Here is a 19,915-nt window from a genome sequence, read left to right as displayed (position 1 = left end):
GCTGGTGCAATTTCAATTCATAAAGCCTGGAATATCAAGTCTCAGGAATGGTGACCATGATAGCTATGACTTTTTGCTGTAAGAAACCCCATCTGGTTCACCCTTTCAGGGAAAGAAATCTGCCGTCCTTACCTGGTCTGGCCTACATGTGACTCCAGACCCTCGGCAAGGTGGTTGACTATGTTTCATTGGCGGGAGCAGGTTACCGGGTTGGACGATCAGCCATGATCATAATGAATGGCGGAGCAGGCTCCGAAGGCCGAATGGCCTCCTCACGCTCCTGTTCCCTATGTCCTGACTCTTCACTGCCCCCTCAAATAGCCGAGTGAGTCACACGGGTAACAAGGCTGACCTTGCCGGAGGCGACCGCAGCCCAGGAAAGAAATACAGAAAAAAAAAGCCCTGTCGCCATAACGATGGCTCTGGCTCAAAATGGAACCCTCCTGGTCTCCTTGGCTTACTGGCCCTCTGTCTTCCCTGTCTCAAGCAGCTGAACAGTGGTGGTGGTGGTGGGGGTGGGGGGCGGGGGGGGGGGGGGGGGGGGGAGGTGGAACAGTGTGGGGGTGGGCTTGTAGATGAGGGTATTACTGAGACACGTACACGGGAGAAGGTCAGTGATATTGAACACGAGCCAGGAAAAGGCAGACTGAGATGACCTACCCAGGTTGATACCGTTCGCTCAAGATCAGCTGTGTTCATATTCCCATTCAGGTCGTGGACTGTAAACTGCGTCCTGTACAAAAGCCCCCCTGTGTAGTGAGAACAGAGCAGTGTTACAATGAGTGTTACAATGAGTGTTCCCCCCCCCCCCCCCCCCCTCCCGCCCCGCCCCACCACCACCCTCCAATCGCAAGAGGGAAAGACTTCCTCTCGTCAGCGGGAATGGCCGCAATGCATTCAGAACCTGGTCACAATCCGACAACGAGGGGAGAAAAACTTCGTACAAACACAAGCTGCCAGACGAAGCACCCAGAGTAGCACATGCCCCCCCCCCCCCACCTCGTTCACTCCTCGCTATAACTGTTTGGAGGCTGTGTGCCTTACGGTTCGATCATTTAGCCAATAACAGAATGGGTGTGTGAAGTGGGAGGGGGGGGGGGGGGGGGCAGTTGTTGGGATAGCTGGAGGGCGAATGGCTGATTGCAATGGCTCCCACACTATTGCATTCGAGAGAAACCAAGAGGCACACTTTTTATCCCACCACCCCAGGACAGATAATAATAACGAAAGGAGGATACACTTGAAAAAAAATGTTTTCTTAACTGGCTCCGCTCTCCGGTGTGTTACACTGCACATAAGATCCCAAAGTTATCAATACGTCATGTATTCTTATGCATTTTTGATTCTCATGTGTTACTGAAATACACAAAAACCTGTCATTATCGGATTAGACAACTAACTACAGACTATTGAAGTGAGAACTGTGCAGACTTCATTGAATAGTTAGAAAGCCAGGTTCACCAGCGAAAAGAGGTGAAAGAGGCCAGTGCCAGGTTTCAAATATTGCCACAATGACATGGCGCTTGTTGACTGGACCCTCCGCGCCCGTCCTATTGGGAAACATCCCGGCACCCGACACCGGTGTGAGGCAAGAGAGCAGCAACTTTGAGGGCCCGAGGGAGGGGGTTAGTCTGCACAGTCCTCACTAGATGGCGCCTTTCACATTGCTAATGGCAGCTGGTGTTAGTTAAAATCAGAGGCGTGCGTTAGTCTCTGGGATTGTGCTCATTTGCCAGGGGAGTGGAGGAGAGGGGGGGGGGGGGGGGTTGGGGGAGGGGGGGGGGGTGGGGGAGACATAACACTGTCACTGTTCATGGGAAATCAAGCACAGAGACACGGAATTAACCCTCTGAGGTGACAACAAAAGCATTTGCTGCCAGAGTTCAGTTCAATCGCTTACAGTACAATTTTTCTGACAGTATTCATTGTTAGAACTCTGAGTTAGACGTGGCTCTTCAATCATCCTCTTTAAAACAGTGGAAGTGAACGTTCTGTATTGTTCATTTAGTGTTACAATGCATCCCGTGGACTCAAAGGGTTAATTTACTCAGTGCTAAAGGAAATGAGCATTAACCTCAAGCCTGAATTTCCGACTTTTGTGAATTAGCACAAGCTCAAAGTTTCAAAAAGGTGAGCAGTTTCTGTGGTGCCTCACTCAGTGACCAGCTACAGTCAAGCAAAAATTGACAACATTCTTCCTCCCCTTTAAGTGGAGCACATCACATGCCCGCCAGATTGATAAAGGAAAACAGTCACAATTAGAATCATGCCCTGAGATTCCTCCTTCAATTAAAATGGAGTATTTAGGGCAGCACGGTGGCCTAGTGGTTAGCACAACCACCTCACGGCGCTGAGGTCCCAGGTTCGATCCCGGCTCTGGGTCACTGTCCGTGTGGAGTTTGCACGTTCTCCCCGTGTCTGCGTGGGTTTCGCCCCCACAACCCAAAAATGTGCAGAGTAGGTGGATTGGCCTCACTAAATTGCCCCTTAATTGGAAAAAATAATTGGCTAATCTAAATTTATAAAAAAAAATGGAGTATTTGTATTTTCACTGTCGTCAATAAACCTTCAACAAAACTGCAAGACTTACTCATCTGTCATAGAACATAGAACAGTACAGCACAGAACAGGCCCTTCGGCCCTCGATGTTGTGCCGAGCAATGATCACCCTACTCAAACCCACGTATCCACCCTATACCCGTAACCCAACAACCCCCCCTTAACCTTACATTTTAGGACACTACGGGCAATTTAGCATGGCCAATCCACCTAACCCACACATCTTTGGACTGTGGGAGGAAACCGGAGCACCCAGAGGAAACCCACGCAGACACGGGGAGGACGTGCAGACTCCGCACAGACAGTGACCCAGCCGGGAATCGAACCTGGGACCCTGGAGCTGTGAAGCATTTATGCTAACCACCATGCTACCGTGCTGCCCCCATGTCATGTGAGAGTACCTTTAAGAAATGGGTGTTTATAAATGGGTGTGCATATAAATATCTGCCGTGAGAGTACCTTTTAAAACTGGGTGTTTATTACTGCAGTGATGTCAGAGTGTGGGTGGAGCTGGACTGTCTGTCAGCTTTTAGTTTCACTTTGAGAAAAGCTTGGGTGTGTCTGTGTGTTTTGGTTTTGTTTCAGTGTTGGAGCTGAAGCCAGCCAAAGAAGGTGTAATGTTCTCGCTGCCATGTAAAGACTATGGGTGGGATTCTCCGACCCCCCCTCCCCCCCGGGCCAGGTCGGAGAATCGCTGGGGGGCGGTGTGAATCCAGCCCCCACCGTCTGCCGACTTCCCGGGCGGCCGCTCGCAGTGCCCCCCCACCCCCCACCCCCCCGGTGATTCTCCGGCCCGTGTTGGGCCAAAGTCCCGCTGGTTCTTTGCCAGTCCCACCGGCGTAGATTAGACTAGGTCCCTTACCGCCGGGAACTGGCGGCGCGGGCCGGCTCCAAGGTCCTAGGGGGGGAGGGCGTGGGGCGATCTGGCTCCAGTGGGTGCCCCCACGGTGGCCTGGCCCGCGATCGGGGCCCACCGATCCACGGGCGGGCCAGTGCCGTGGGGACACTCTTTTCCTATGCGTCAGCTATGTCAGCCTCCGCGATGGCTGACAGGTAGGTGAACCCCCCTTGCGCATGCGCGGGGATGACATCAGCAGACACTGACACTGACGCTCCCACGCATGCGCGGACTCGCGCCGGCCGGCATAGATTCTTTCGACCCCGGCTGGCGTGGCGCCAAAGGCCTTCCATGCCGGCCAGCGGGGCGCAAACCACTCCAGCGCCGGCCTAGCCCCTGAAGGTGTGGAGGATTCTGCACCTTTGGGACGGGCTGACGCCGGAGTGAGTTCATGCCACTTTGTCCCTACCGGACCCCCCGCCCCGCCGTGTACGGGAGAATCCCGCCCCATCTCTTTATCATTTGGTGAATTCAGAGTGATAACTGTTCTCAGTAGTGAATTTAAACCTCATGTGCTTTAGTTGAAAGGTGTTTTTAAGTCTTATGGCTGTTAAAAGGACAGATTAAGGATTACTTAGTGTTGTATTTTTTGGGGGTTGTATTTGAATTAATGGTTGCTAAGATGTTCACTGTATGTTTTAAAAAGGTTAACTTGAGTTCATGGAATAAACATTGTTTTGCTTTAAAAATAACTGCATCACACCTGTCGAGTGGGCCCTGTGCTCCCCATACCACAATCTATCAAAGGTTGTGGGTCAGGTGAACCCCATAATACACTTTCGGGGTGTTCTAAACCCTGGTCCATAACGCATCATAGCGAGAAATAGGTTGCTATGGCACGAGGTGGCACAGTGGTTAGCACTGCTGCCTCACAGCACCAGGGACCTGGGTTCAATTCCCACCTCAGGTGACTGTGGAGTTTTTTTTTTAATTTAGATTACCCAATTTGTTTTCCAATTAAGGGGCAATTTAGAGTGGCCAATCCACCTACCCTGCACATCTTTGAGTTGTGGGGGTGAAACCCACACAGACACGGGGGCGAGTGTGTAAACTCCACACGGACAGTGACCCAGGGCCGGGATTCGAACCCGGGTCCTCAGCGCCGTAGTCCCAGTGCTAACCATTGCGCCACGTGCCGCCCCAACTCTGCGGAGTTTGCACGTTCTCCCCATGTCTGCGTGGGTTTCCTCCGGGTGCTCCGGTTTCCTCCCAAATATGTGCACCTTAGGTAGATTGGCCCTGATAAATTGCCCCTCAGTGTGCAAGGATTTGTAGGTTACGGGGATAGGGTGGAGGTGTGGGCTTAAGTAGGGTGCTCTTTCGGAGGGTCGGTGCAGACCCGATGGGCTGAATGGCCTCCTTTTGGAACTGTAGGGATTCTATTGTTCATTGAAAGAAGAATTTCAGTTTGTGGTTTTGAAACTGCATCAGTACCCTTGTTCTGAAAGAAGATCGTTAATGTTCCTTTTTACAGCAGTGTTTGCTCTTAAAGGGGAGTGAATGCTTTCAATATTTTGCTTATTCGGATGTACCTTTAATAAGAACGTCATTTAATTATCGCAGCTAATTCTACGTGTGAAGCCTTGCAAAATGGGAATGTTCTACAATCACTAGGCCTCAGTATAATCAGGCATCTCCTCACTGCTAGCTATCTCTACATGTTCAGCTCAATGCATCAAAATCCCAGCACCAACACTTTTGAGGCAACTACTGGTAGTGATTCTCGATGACAGACACCACTACAGGTTTCTACAGCTGCTGCTAAGACATACGGTTGGCGACCACTGCTCCACACAGGCAGCCTGTCCTGTCAGCCTCTTCACAGAGACAGGACGTGGAGGCCAGGCCAGGAGTGATGGACGGCTCCCTGCTCTGCAAGCTCGTAGGGGGAGCTACGCTGAGTCCATCAACATCGCGGGTGGGGAGTGGAGGAGGTGCCGCTTCGATTGAAGAAGAGCTGAACAAATATGTGAGGCGTGTGGCGGAGGTTCGAGGTAGCTGTTCAATGTAAGGGTTAATCCCTGTGCTGGTGCCAATGCTCCAGATCGATGGAGTAGGAAGTACATCGATAGAGAGAGCCAGAGAGGAATCCATTGATAATATAGGCAGCAGCACTAGTTCTCGAGTACCAGCACTTAGCCGAGGACGTCCCACAGATGCTGAGGTTAAGCCTCCTGATATCCCTTCACCTACGTGAGCAGAGGTACTGAATAGGGACGTGTACAGCCCCTCCTTATAAATGGTTGTCTCTTCAGCAAAATGCTCTGTCTTAAGATACTGCGATGTTCTTGCATGTTGTTGACTTGTTAAAGTTAGGCTTAAAACTGCAGTTGGGAAATCTTCTGGCGAATGTGCAAAGTCACTGACTGCCATGTGTTGGAGTTCAGCCCCTGTTACAATGTCACCTGAGTTCACGAATTGAGGAGGCCTCGTCAGCCATGGGGTATGTGCACTGAGCGAGGCCGACTGCGCTTCCAAAGGTGCAGGCATTAGAGTCACTGCCTGAACACCCTTCGACCTTTCCGATGCGGAATCTGAATATGTCTCCCACTTCAATCCAGGACTCCAAGAAGCATGCGCCACATGGCTCTCTGCAACTGGACCCAACCACAAATGTCTTGTGTGTGCATTGTCCCCAGAGACCTCGGCCAACTGATGCTCAAGTTGGGTTTTTTCCCATTGTGTATCGGAGGTCACATACTTCTCTTGAGCGTGCGAGACAGAAGTCACAATTGAACTATTAATGGCGTGAGTAACAATTCCCCAATGGTTCAGAAATCCTTCTGGAACTGTCAATGGAAATCTGGGAAAATAAGTTCCATTAGCAGATACAGGTAATAGAGTGGGTGCCAGTGATAAAGATTGATCCAATTCAGGCAGATCGTCACGGTGAAGAGAATTTACGTTTTCACTTCTTGCAATCTCAGAGACATCTACAGACAGAGGCAGAAACATGCCAGTCTCCACGGGGATCCAGTCCAAGGGAACAGCTCTGGTTGTCCCCACATTTATGACTGAAATCTCCAATGAAGATTTGAGGTTATCAGATACTGCTGAGGAATCATTCTGCCGATGAAGGCTCTCAGGAGTTAAGTCGGTTGAAATATATAAGGAAACATGTGAAATATCCTCATCTTTGGTCAACGATCCAGTATCATCCAGAACCAGCGTCATCCATTCGCTTTCCCTCATGAAAAATGTATGTTGGTGGCTTTGTGCAATATGCTGTGTCACATCAGTCAGTGAGATCTGATTATGGTATCTCGCAGTTGACTTCTTACTGACATGCAAGAGGTGAGGGCTGAATTCTCCCACGGACACTGTCCATTGACTGTCTATACTTGGCGAAGCCACTTCTAAAGGAGACAAATAGCTTGTTTGGGATTCAGGGGCGCTTGTTGGTCCTGGTATACCACCCACCCCGATTTGTACCTGTGTACCAGTCTGTGACATCACAGTGTGAACACTGACTGACTGCACAGTCCCTGAAATGGAGCGATGGATGCTGAACGCAAGAGCTGCCCTTGATAACGTCTCTGTGTTGTACTGGGAACGGTTCACACCTTCACTGGGTTTGGATGTAGAAGGCATCAGAGATCTACCCCAGAAATTGTCTGGCGTGGTAAGAATATTTATCACATCTGGCACAGATGGAGCTGAAGAAGCATACGTCATAGCATTGGGATGGGTCAAGCTCTTGAGTGGCTTAGTTGGCATGACCAGAAAGTCTGTACTGTGTACTAAATTAGCAATGCTATCTCCTTGCCCCCTTCTTGAAAAATGGCCCGGAAACAACATAAAGTCGTCAGGTTGCCCTGATTTGTTTCGTAAATCTTCAGTACTGAAAACCACAGACGGGAAGTCTTTTGAAAATTGATTTGAAAAATCACTAGCTGCTGTTGGTTCAAATTCAGCCCCTGTAACAATGTCATCTGAATTCATGAGCTGTGGGATTCTGGTTAGCAATGGTGTATGTGCACTGAACAAGACCCAGTCTGTCGACGTCATTGATTCTTTGCCAAAGTGGTTTGTTAAGTGCATCAGGTCTGGCGTGTTCATCAGTCCAGTGGCAGTAAGATCACTGGTGTTTCTTTCAAAGGCTGTGCTCAATGTGATAGACTTTGCATCATCAGAACCAATTTCTCCTGGAACAAGTAATGAATGAGGCCAACTGGACATGCTCTTGATAATATCCTTTGACAAGGCCGTGCTTGAAGCCTTTATAGCAAAATGGTGCGACATTAGGCCACAGGTATCGATGGAAGATCGGAGGCTGTCATGAAGAGATGACGCTGCAGACTCTGTGTTGAACTGATCCCTCAGTGGCGCATGTTGTGTGTTTAATAGATCTTCCACCCAGTCGGAGCTACTAGTGGCCATCCAGAATGAAGTAGATAAAAAATGTCTGTGAGATACACTTGTTTGTACATTTAGTTCGTGTACACTCACTGGCACTGTTGGAGTGGGTCTAATTGACAGATGCAAAGCTAAAGATGGTGTTTGGGATAGTAACCCCATTGCTTTAACCAGACCAGAGGACCTGTCACCAATAATGTGTTGACTTGGTGATGGAGTAGAATGAGTGCTCTGCCCCAAGCTGTACAATGTACCCAATCCAGCATCAGCTCCTTCTTCAGACATTAATACCTCTTGGCTTTCAAGATGAATGGATAACACCTCAAAACTGGAGTCAATCTCACTGCCCTTGGTTATATTGTGAGTCAAATTCTCGACAGAAACCCCTGAGACCCAGGACTGATTCATTGGCTCCTTTAACCGAGTGACAAAGTCAGAATCCAATCGAGCGGGGGTTGGTTGTCTGTTGGTTGCACCTCCATCTCCGTCGTTGGTAAGTTGTTTCAAGGCCTCCGAATCCTTGGTCACACCATGGGGCCTCTTGGTCACAGCCTTGGTGAAGATTGGAGCACTGTGCGTGTTAAATATCCCTGGTCTCAAACCGCTGGACATGTTGGGTCTGGGTCTCAGTGGGTACCTCAAAGGTGTGGAGATAATACCCCATCGGTTGCTGGAGCTTCTGATCCGCTGCTCCGTTTGCGAGATAGAGCGATGCCGGGATATGTTCACTGGCCCGCGGTTTGTTTGGAGTACAGCTGGGGCCAGGATCCAGGATCGCTGCAAATCTGTATCATTAAAACTTTCTGCTGTTAGTAAGCAAACCATCCCAAAATGAACACATTGCGTTAACCTGCAATAAACCTGATACACAATAATATGGAACAATACCAGTTCAAGCATTCTCAGGAGCACACCTGAGTGAGTTAAGTGTACATTTATTCACAAGCCCCACACTCTCCTCTCCCCCGAGCCAGGTGAAGCGACAAGTTATCACGCCGGTAACTGAGCTCACCAGATAAACCTTCTTCCTGTGTCCTGTGCTGATTTCAGCCAGGGTGGTAGCAGATAGCAATAGGGAATTGCAAAGTGTGTCCTTCTGCTGAACAATGTTTAGCAGCACCCTCTACCCCACCTTACACCCCCACCCCCCTCCCATTCTGGACAGGTGGGCTTGCAGGAATCAGCCGGTGACAGGGCTAAGACTGACTGGAACAAAAGGAGGCCATTCAGCCCCTCCAATCTATTTTGCCATTCAATCAGATCATAGCCAATCTGCTGCCTCAAGCACCAGGCTCAACTGTGATGCAGCCTACAGTTGGCCAGCTAGCACTCAGCATTCAAGCTCACACATGACTAACGGCCCTGTGCTTGCCTCGGCAATGACGTCAGCAGAGGGTCAACATCCGCACAAAGAATCACAATAGGTCAGCATGTAAGGACAGCAAGTAATCTGGATAGCAACTGGAATGAGAGCCTTTATTGCAAAGGGGATGGGAGATGAAAGAAGGGAAGCCTTGCTCCAATTGTACAGGTGAGACCATGCTGCACTATGCTCCTTATTTCAGGAGAGATAAACAGATAAGATTTTGAGGGGGCCTTTTACATATCCTTGAAAATGGGCGTCTCTGGCAAGGCCAGCGTTTGGTGCACGTCACTGTTGCCCTTGAATTAAGTGGCTTGCTCGGCCATTTCAGGGGGCAGACAAGAGTCAACCACATTATTCTGTCGGCCAGACCAGGTAAGGAGGGCAGATTTCCTCCACTAAAGGACATAAGTGAAGCAGCAATAGCTGTCGTGGTGAGCATTACTGAGGCTAATATTGCAACTCCAGATTTATTGATCGAATTTGAATTCCACTGGCTGCCATGGTGAAATTGAGGGGGAAATGTTTCTCTCAGGGGTTGTTACTGTTTGGAATCCTCTACTCCTGACAGCAGGGGCTGGTTTAGCTCACTTGGCTAAATCGCTGGCTTTTAAAGCAGACCAAGCAGGCCAGCAGCACGGTTCGATTCCCGTACCAGCCTCCCTGGACAGGCGCTGGAATGTGGCGACTAGGGGCTTTTCACTGTAACTTCATTGAAACCTACTCGTGACAGTAAGCGATTTTCATCTCATTTCATTTTCAGTGGAGGCAGGGTCATTCAATATATTCAGGGCGGAGTTAGACAGGTACTTGATCGACAAGATGGGGGGGGGGGTAAAGGATTAGGGTGTACAATCAGGAAAGTGGAATGTTGACCCTGATCAAAGCAGTCATGATCTTATTGGATGGCGGAGCAGGCTCAAGGGTCAAACGGCCAACTCCTGCTCCAGTCGCTTACGAACTTTTGAAGTGGAAGAAAACGTGAATCATTCTTTCTCTTTTCTCCCATCTTTCCATTCCAATTATTGAAACAATTTTCACAGCAGGTTTAAGGGAGCATTATATCGAGCACATCAATTAAGCTGTTGTTGAATGTATCAAACCATATGTGAATCTGTGTTTCTGTATTATCATCCAATGGATGCCTCGGGGGCTTTGCGGCTAATTAGTGAGAAGCAATGGACGCCTATTGGGCATGCAGACCACAAACATCAGAAACAACATTCAACGCCTAATGAGGAAGAATCATATGGATTTGAAATGCTATCTGTGTTTTTCTCTCTACAGCTGCTGCCAGTCTTTCCATCATTTTCTGTTTTTAATTTAATGTCTACTTCTTCCACCCCCCCCCCCCCCCCCCCCCCCCCCCCTCAGGAGGATAGTTAGCTCAGTTGGCTGGACAGCTGGTCCATGGCGTGGAGCAATGCCGACAGCGCAGGTTCAATTCCCACAGCAGCTGTGGTTATCCATGAAAACCGTCTCAACCTTGCCGCTCGCCTGAGGTGTGGTGACCCTCAGGTTAATTCATCAGCAGTCAGATCTCAAAGGAAGAGAGCGGCTAGGATTCATGGAATCATAGAATTCCTACAGCACAGTAGGAGCTCATCAAGTCAGCCCAACACCCCAGTCCTGCACCCTATCCCATAACCCTGTAACCTAACCTGCATATTCTCAGACAGTGAGGGGCAATTTAGCATGACCAATCCACCTAACCTGCACATCTTTGGACTGTGGGAGGAAACCGGAGCACCCGGAAGAAACCCAGGCAGACACGGGGAGAACGTGCAGACTCCGCACAGACAGTGACCCAGGTCGGGAATTGAACCCAGGCAAGGCCATTTGAATTATGGACGGCACGGTACACAGCGGTTAGCACTGTTGCTTCATAGGGCCAGGGTCCCAGGGTCGATTCCCGGCTTGGGTCACAGTCTGTGCGGAGTCTGCATGTTCTCCTCATGTCTGCGGTGCGTTTCCTTCAGGTGCTCCGGTTTCCTTCCACAAGTCCCGAAAGACGCGCTGTTAGGTAATTTGGAACGTCTGAATTCTCCCTCTGTGCATCCGAACAGGCGCCGGAATGTGGTAACTAGGGGCTTTTCACAGTGACTTCATTGCAGTGTTAATGTAAGCCTACTTGTGACGATAATGATCATTATTACTATTATTATTAAAATCCACCATCTCTCAATCTATATCTGTGAGCTGTCATTCTAGATTGCCCCACAAGGGGGATTATTTGGTCCAAGTTCCCGTAACAGCCTCGCCGAACAGGTGCCGGAATGTGGCAACTAGGGGCTTTTCACAGTAACTTCATTGAAGTCTACTTGTGACAATAAGCGATTTTCATTTCAATTTTTTCATTTCAAGTTTACTTTATCAATCCCTTTTAGTATTTTATATACCTTGATCTGACCCCCCCGTTATCCTTCTACACTCCAGCGAATATACGTCCAAACTGTTTAATTTCTCCTCATACGTCAACCCTTTCATCCCCAGCATCAGTCTTGTTTAATGTGGGCTGTGGGAGGAAACCAGAGCACCCGTGTCTGAACTGCCTCCAATGCCACCACCTCCTGGTGTTGTTAAGACTATGACCCTGTCTGCTGCCGCAAGTAATTGCGAAAGATAGCGTAGGATTATTTTGAAGAAGAGCAGTTGAGTTCCCCTTGCGTTCTGGCTCATATTTAAACCTCAACCAACATCAGAAAAACAGATTGCTACATTGCTGTTTGTGGGAGCTTGCTGGAAGCAAATGGGCTGCCACATACTGGCAGCGACCATGTTTCAAACGTACTTAACTGCAAAGCACTTTGGGTCACCGCAAGATCGTATAAGACACTGCAGATGGGATTTTTCATCCCACTTCCAGGCGGAATATTCTGGTCCCACCGAAGATAATGAAGTTTTGGTGGGATCACCCCATCTGCCAGTTTGGGACTAGAAAATCTGCCGTGGAAATGCAAGTCCTGTCTTTCACTGTTCTTAATTCACTGTTTAACCGTCCTAAGAGCAGAAAAACAAATGATGCGCCACTGTCGCACAATCCTGGCGATAGCTCACTGACCATCATGCATTGCATGAGCTGCACCAGGGTGCGAGGCGCCTGCCTTCAACCTCCATTGCTTACGTTTCCCTTGTGAAGAAGTTCGAAATTAGGAGGTTGGCAATGGAGCTCACGGCCTCCATCGTCAGGGCAACAAGATGGCCGCTGTTACTGTAACACAAACTGACCACCACCATGATTACCGCTACTGTAACCATACGGCCGCCACCATCACCCATGCCACCATTTCCCCTTAGCACCATCACTAGCGTCCATTCAGTCAGGCTGCATTTCTATAGCATCAGCTTACGTGTTACAAGGGAGCACACAACCTGTTTAAAGGGGCAACCGTTTGTGGAAATGATTCAGAAAATTACTTATATATTTTTTTAAATCATGACTGCGCAAAGAGCCAGGAAATATAAAGCACCGTGTGCACCAATTTTTAAAAAAATTCTTTGAACTCGCTGCATTACAAAAGATTGACCACTTTTGTTTGTGAGAACATTGCCCTTTTAAACATGTGTTTGATCTCCTTTCAGGCTGAATCATTAACACTCTCCCCGGCCCTAGTAGCATCATTCTCACAGCTCCGTTAGTGCTGCACCCAGCTACACCATCACTACTGAAGAGCTTTATGACATTGCCTCCCTACCTTCACTGCTTGGGGCTTCATTTTGGAAGAGTGTAGTGGTTTGCAAGGCTGAAGAGTAAAAACACCAGTTACCCGTTCAGTCTTCAGAATCCACCATCCTTATTTTTCCTTTGGTTTGCCAGCCACTGGTCTCTGGCGGAAATCACTCACCGCTACTGGCTACTGAGCCAAACTATTGGGAAGTCCACCAATGTAGAACATCCGCTTGCACACTCTCTTCCCAATGAACTCCCCACTTCTTCAGAGGTCTTTGGGGGTTGGCAGCAGATAGGCCAATGGAACCCAGGAGTGGACGCATGGGTTAACCGCAAGGGTTTAACCAGGTAAAAGCCCGTACCTTAGCAGCAAGTGTCATTGAGATGCTTCCTTCTGCTCATGGCTGGGACTGCGTTACTCATTCGGACACTGGTTTCCTGGTAAACAACAGGAAGAAATTCCAGCCCCTCCAATGTACCTCTCCCTCTCCTTGTCCTATCGATATGCCGGATGGCCAATCATCAGCCGTACCCCTGAGCACTCTGAGCCAACATCAGACAGACATTCGGACTGGCAAATCTGCCCCAGAGACCGGAATCTCCCAGGTATATTCCCTGAGGATAAAAAGAAAATTACTGCGGATGCTGGAATCTGAAACGAAAGGGAAAATGCTGGAAAATCTCAGCAAGTCTGGCAGCATCTGTAGGGAGAGAAAAGCGCTAACGTTTCAAGTCCGATGGCTCTTTGTCAAAGCTTTGACAAAGAGCCATCGGACTCGAAACGTTGGCTCTTTTGTCTCCCTACAGATGCTGCCAGACTTGCTGAGATTTTCCAGCATTTTCCCTTTTGTTTCAGATTCCCTGAGGAGCTATTTTAACGGCTAAAATTCTCTGCTTCCTCCCCCATTCCCTTGGAAGACTTAATAATTGATCCTGAGGCATGATAGGCTCTTGTTAGTGTCATCCGTGGCTCAGTTGGTAGCACTCTTTGTGGTGGTATGATTAGCATAGCTGCCTGCCATTGGTGCAGAACACCGGCTTACCATTGGCCCTAGTCGGTCATGTGCCTCTCAACCGGTTGGTTGAGACCAGTCATGTGACGACTCCCTGATTGGTCGAGAGGCTGAGTTAACCCCGCCTCCAGGGCGGGGTATAAATACCCAGTACTCCCGGCGGTCGTCCTTCTACTGTAATCGACCGCAGGGCTAACATGTAGTAGATTAAAGCCATACTTTTGTTCAGCAGCTCGTCTCGCGTTCAGTTGATGGTACATCACTCTTACAGCTGTGGTAAAAGGTTGTGTTCAAGACCCTTCTCAGACACTTCAACACAAAATCTAAGCAAAGGCTCCAGTGTAGTACTGATGGTGCGCTGCTCTGTGGGAGGCGCTATCTTTTGGAAGAGACATTAAACTGAGTCTCTGTTTTCCCTGTCAGGTGAACAGAAAAGATCTCATGATCTCATGAAGAGGAGCGGAAATGTTATCCTTGGCATCCTGGCCATTATTTGAGCCAGCACCACTATGCCAGATTACCTGGTCATCAAGACGATACTGTTTGCAGGAGTTTGCTGGGTATAAATTGGTTGCCACGTTTCATATAGTACAGTGGTGGGGGCTGATTTAGCTCAGCTGGCTGGACAGCTGGTTTGTGATGCAGAGCAAGGCCAGCAGCGCGGGTTCGATACTCGTACCGGCTGAGCAGACCCATGTAGGCCCAGCCATCTCAACCTTGCCCCTCGCCTGAGGTGTGGTGACCCTCAGGTTAAATCAGCGCCAGTCAGCTCCCCCCCTCAAAGAGGAAAGCGGCCTATGGTCATCCGGGACTATGGCAACTTTACTTTTACTTGATTACAGTAGTGAAGACATTGACTGTAAGGTGCTTCATTGAGTTCATGAAAGGCACGATATAAGTGGAAGTTATTTTTACAGGACTGGGATGCGCACTGCACCTGACTTGCGAGGCAGCTTTGTGGCTAGTCTCTCCAAGTTGTGATTATACATTTATTCTATTTATTCTACACATTTTCATCTCTTTACAGTCATCAAAATTTCAAAGTCCAGTGACTTACTCGATTCTGTAGGTTCTCTGCTTCCTTGCGTTGTGAAGTCTGTGAATGGAAGGCCTTTGTGATGTAAGCAAATGCAAGATATTGATCACATGGCTTAAAAAAAAAGAACTCTGTACATTTAACACCAATTCTCAGACCCGTTGGGCCATGGAGCGAAGAACGGTCACTGCGCATCCGTACGGCCATTTTGCAGTGAGTAAAATGATGTGTGAAGATGACGTCTCTTGTGAAGATGATATTTATTCAATAAATATCAATGGTGTGTGTGTATGTGTACAGTGGTTAGCTGTTGCCAGCTTGCGAGACAGTCCGATATTGACCTTTGACTCATGATCTTGCGCACTGTCACACACAGGGACAGGCAGCACGAAACATGGAACAATTCATGGAACAGGACATTCACCAAGTGATTAACAAAAATGCATGAACTACTCTGATGAACAATAATGGGAAACAGAACCACCAGCTCAAAATCTTATGATTCCATTCTTTAAAGTGTTTGAAATGTATGGAGGTTTCTTAACGTCTTCAACAGTCTCCAAAGGCAATGGCCCTGAAGTCCCCACGTCCAGCATTTCTGTTTGTCTGTAATAAGAGGTTGTTTTTCCCTCCCTGTAGGGGACATGCCTCTCTTAGTTAAATCCAGAGAGGTTAGGTGGAAAGGGACAGGGCTTCCAGAATTCCCGGCGGCTCGTGCTCCTGGAGTTTTTCACTGGATAAAACCCTGCAGATTAGCAGCATGGCTTGACCATCTGGGCCCGTCCCTACTCATTGTGGGGAACTCTGAAGCCAAGTGGAAAGAATCGCTCCCCTCATTCTACCAAGGCAGAACACTCACCAACGCCGGTGGTATCGCAGTAAAGAGATAGACTTGCTTAATTTGACCTGTCTTCCGGGCCTGAAAAGATCCGTTAGAATCATTCAATCGTAGAGCTTACAGCACAGAAAGAGGCTGTTCAGTCTGCTATGTCTGTGCTGGCTCTTTGAAAGAGAAGTTCTGTTTAACTCCACATTCCCGATTTTTGTCCGTAATCCTATAAACTCCTCACAAATCTGACAAATTCATTCAACTGATCAGCTATGATCCTATTGAAGGGCAGATCAGGCTCAATGGGCCGAATGGCCCACTCCTGCTCCTATTTCTTGCGATCTTATGTATATTTCTGGCGGTTAGTTTAATTTTGGCACAGAGGCAATTGAGGTTAAAGGGTTTTCCATCCAGGGCAGTTCATCTCCGATGACGTGAATAGCCACTGTCAGCTAGATGGTAAATTTACAGTGCAGAAGGAGGCCATTCGGCCCATCGAGTCTACACCTGCCCCTGAAAGAGCATTGTACCTCCACCCTATCACCCGAACCCAGCAACTCCACCTAACATTTTGGACACTGAGGTGCAATTTAGCGTGGCCAATCTACCTAACGTGCACGTCTTTCGGGACTTGTGGGAGCGAACCGGAGCACCCGGAGGAAACCCACGCACACACGGGGAGAATGTGCAGACGCCACACAGACAGTGATCCAAGCCGGGAATCGAACCTGGGACCCTGGAGCTGTGAAGCAACAATGCTAACCACTGTGCTACCGTGCCGCCCACGAACATGCTGTGGTGAAGGTCGGATGCAGAGAAGTGAAGCTGAAAGTGAGTGTAGTTCCAGACAGGTGGCCTGCCCTCCAAGAAGTTGGTAAGCATCTGTCCAGTGGTGACAGCGTGCTCCAAGAGGAGAAGTGCATTGAAAAGCAGCCTCTCATCTGGCCAAGACTGGGGCGCTTCAGTGCCGTGATAAAAGGCTTCCCAACCTGTCAGTTTCACACCGTGTACTTCCCTCAGTGACACTGGCAAGATGTGGACATGTCGGGATAGAGGATGCCTCGGCTGGGACCTTGGATCCGGATTAAAGGTTCTCCGAATTCCATTTTTAATTGTCTTAAGTGATTTTCCACCAGTTGCAAGGAAGAGGGCAGGTTGGTGTCAAGATTTTGACCTGACATCAATTTAAGGGGATTTAATTCTCCGTGACTGGGAACATTCGCTCCTCTGTAATCGTCTCTTCCCTCAGCCATAAAACTATTCTATAAACATATTCACACCGTATGAGAGTGAGTGCTGATTGCTGTCCAGCTCAGGGCACCAGACTACAGGAAGGATGTGAACACATTGGATAGAGTGCAGAAGAGGTTTACAAGAATGGTTCCAGGGTTGTGAAACTTCAGCTACGAGGGTAGATTGGAGAGGTTGGGACTGTTCTCCTTGGAGGGGAGAGATTTGATACAGAAGATGGGGAGAAACTGTTCCCACTCAAAAAAGGATCAAGAATGAGAGGGCACAGATTTAAAAGCGATTTACAAAAGAAGCAAACGTGGGGGGGCGATCCCCGAAATGGAGACTAAGTGTTTGCGCCATTGTGAACGCGAAACGGACACGGGGACGATCGATTCTGTCCCGCACAGGGGGCCAGCACGGCGCTGGAGCTGTTCACGCCGCTCCAGCCTCCCTTCCCGACGCCCGCCAAGCCCCGCATGCGCAGTTGGGCCGCGCCAACCTGCGCATGCGCGGGGGACATCTTCAGCGCGCCGGCCCCTACACAACAGGCCGTGGGTGTTCAGGGGCCGGCCGTGCAACAAAGTAGGCCCGGGGGGGGGAAGAGGCCGGCCCGCCAATTGGTGGACCCCGATTGCGGGCCAGACCCAATCAGAGGCTCCCCACCCCCCCGCCCACCGGTGAAGGAGCGCTTTTTCCCGCCCCACAGGCCGCCCCCCGACCCTTCGCGCAGCGTTCCCGCCGGCAGCGGCCAGGGGTGAACGGCGCCGGCGGAGCTCTGCTTTTTCCACGCGGCCGCTCGGCCCATCCGGGCCGGAGAATCGGCGACCCCGCCGATTCCAGCGGCCGGCGCCGCATCAAACGCGCCGGCGCAAATGGCGCCGATTCTCCACACCTCTGAGAATCGCGCGCCAGAGTCGGGGCGTCGTGGCGCGGTTGTGGCGATTCTCCGGCCCAGCGCTGGGCTCGGAGAATCGCGCCCCAGATGTGGGAAAGAAAACGCCTTCACACAGCGAGGGGTTCGGGTCTGGAAGTGTGGTGGAGGCAGGTTCGATCGAGGCATTCAGGATGGCTTTATATGGTTACTTGAATAGAAACAGTGTGCAGTGGGAGGGGGAATGGCACCAAGTCATGGTGCGCATCTAGAGAGCCGGTACAGACTCAATGGACCGAATGGCCTCCTCCTGCTATTCTGAAATGTAGAAATATGTGATTGTACCTGACATTGGTATCTCCTTGTGAATTCTCCTGATGGTTACAAGATGAACAGCTTCGAAAGAAGAATGTCTATTTGTTTGAGCAAAGTGTAAAGTCATACTGTCATGGTGGCACAGATGGAGGCCACTTGGCCCATCTAATCCATGTCAGCCTAACATATGTATATATTTCAACATGCTATACTTGCATATATTACACCACAGACTTGCAATCCCATACAACACCATGCCGATCCATAATATGCCACAATATACCAGACTATACTTTATCGTATCATATGGCAAACAGTATTTCAGAATATACCACCAAATGGTTGGATTTAATATTTTCTTTCTGCCAGAGACCATTCCAACATGGTCAATTACAAATTAATCTTAATTTTCAACACCTGCTTTGTCACAGCCATTTCTGCCATTAATAGCTTTGCACACATTTACCAAAAGAATTATCTATGTAAACATGTTACACTGTGATTGACCTTCTCCCAGTAGAAGAGCTGCAACACCACCACTGGTGGGAGGCTATAATTACACCGCAAAATCCTTGTGTCGGCTTTCTCTATTGCAGTTGCGCACATCATAACTGTTCATTGGAAATATAGCGAAATAAGAACAGAATCATCAAAACACACTTTGCTTACCGTACGTGAAGGGCTCAGGGCTGTTAGTGCCATGCATGTTAGTGGTGCTAGTGCTGATGTGGGTCACTGGCAACAAAACAAGGAAGAAACATGCAGATAACTGCGGGTTATTTCAGGTGGAGCCGAGTCATCACACACAGGTTAAAAAGAACGATAACTCCCTTGCCCGCGGGTTTTCACACTTTATGCAAAGATCGTGGAGTTTGCCAATGCAATAGACTCGTGACAGTCTTGGCTCACTGGTGACAGTCCCCCCTCTGAGTCTGGAAGGTTTTGTATTCATCTCCCACACTGGACACTTGAGCACATTGTCTAAGCTGACACTTTAGCACTGTACTCAGGGAGTATTGTAGTGATGATGCTGCCAACTCTTAAGTACAACACTAAAACCGGCATCTGAGGTGGATTTAAAGTTTTGCAATGCACTGTTTGAAAAAGCGCTCTTACAGGACGTGAATGAACCAATGGGGTTGTTAAAACAATATGACATATTTCCAGGCTTATAGTACATAATATCAGTTGAAATCAATTATCAGGTCAGGGTTTGAACTTTACCCCTGGGCCACCAGTCCCACACTATTAGCTGTGGAACCCGCTATCACATGGAGTGGCTGAGGGCACCGCATGTGGGGTCCAACCAACCTCCAGTTATTGTTCCTCCCATCCACATTCATTCTTTCCCACTCTCGCTGGCTCCGCCAAAGGTAATGTCCTGCCCCCCTTCCCCCGTTTGACCGATATCTGACTCCAGTCCCAAGCTAACATTTGTCTCTTAACTGCCACCCTAAAATGGCTAAATGGATTGTATCACACTGCTCAAGAAGGCAGCAACCCCCCCCCCCCCAACATCTCCTCAAACAGCACCTCAGGATGGACAATAAATGCCAGCCTTGCCATTGATGCAAGAAAAACATTTATAGTCACCATAGCAACAGTTTGAGTCAGATCCCTTCAATTGTTTATTTCTGTTTTAACCTCGTTTATCACATAGTGGGGAGGTCTTGTGGTGCAGTCAATTGTGTCCCTGTCTCTAAGCCAGAAATCCCTGGATTCAAGTCCCACTCAAGGTCTTGACGCTCAAGGAAGGTACATTCAGGCAAATA

At 49.0% G+C, this 19,915-nt stretch overlaps 1 protein-coding gene across 8 annotated transcripts in view; it reads right to left on the bottom strand.

Moving 5' to 3' along the window:
- adgrg6 (adhesion G protein-coupled receptor G6) overlaps positions 1 to 19,915 on the bottom strand; it is a 138,108-nt gene that overhangs the window by 59,002 nt on the left and 59,191 nt on the right. For 4 of the 8 annotated variants that reach the window (XM_038816609.1, XM_038816618.1, XM_038816673.1 and 1 more), the window contains 4 exons: positions 18,813 to 18,878; positions 14,917 to 14,970; positions 12,872 to 12,919; positions 661 to 749 (listed from right to left, as the gene is read on the bottom strand). In XM_038816609.1, the coding sequence (XP_038672537.1) occupies positions 661 to 749; positions 12,872 to 12,919; positions 14,917 to 14,970; positions 18,813 to 18,878 (257 nt within the window). The remainder of the gene's footprint in view (positions 1 to 660; positions 750 to 12,871; positions 12,920 to 14,916; positions 14,971 to 18,812; positions 18,879 to 19,915) is intronic. The other 4 variants (XM_038816624.1, XM_038816632.1, XM_038816641.1 and 1 more) reach the window with 4 other exon arrangements.

Source organism: Scyliorhinus canicula, chromosome 1 (genome assembly GCF_902713615.1).
Source record: "Scyliorhinus canicula chromosome 1, sScyCan1.1, whole genome shotgun sequence".
Lineage (NCBI taxonomy): Eukaryota > Metazoa > Chordata > Chondrichthyes > Carcharhiniformes > Scyliorhinidae > Scyliorhinus > Scyliorhinus canicula.
Note: the sequence above shows the minus strand (reverse complement) of the source record. Positions and strands in the feature narration are given on the sequence as shown.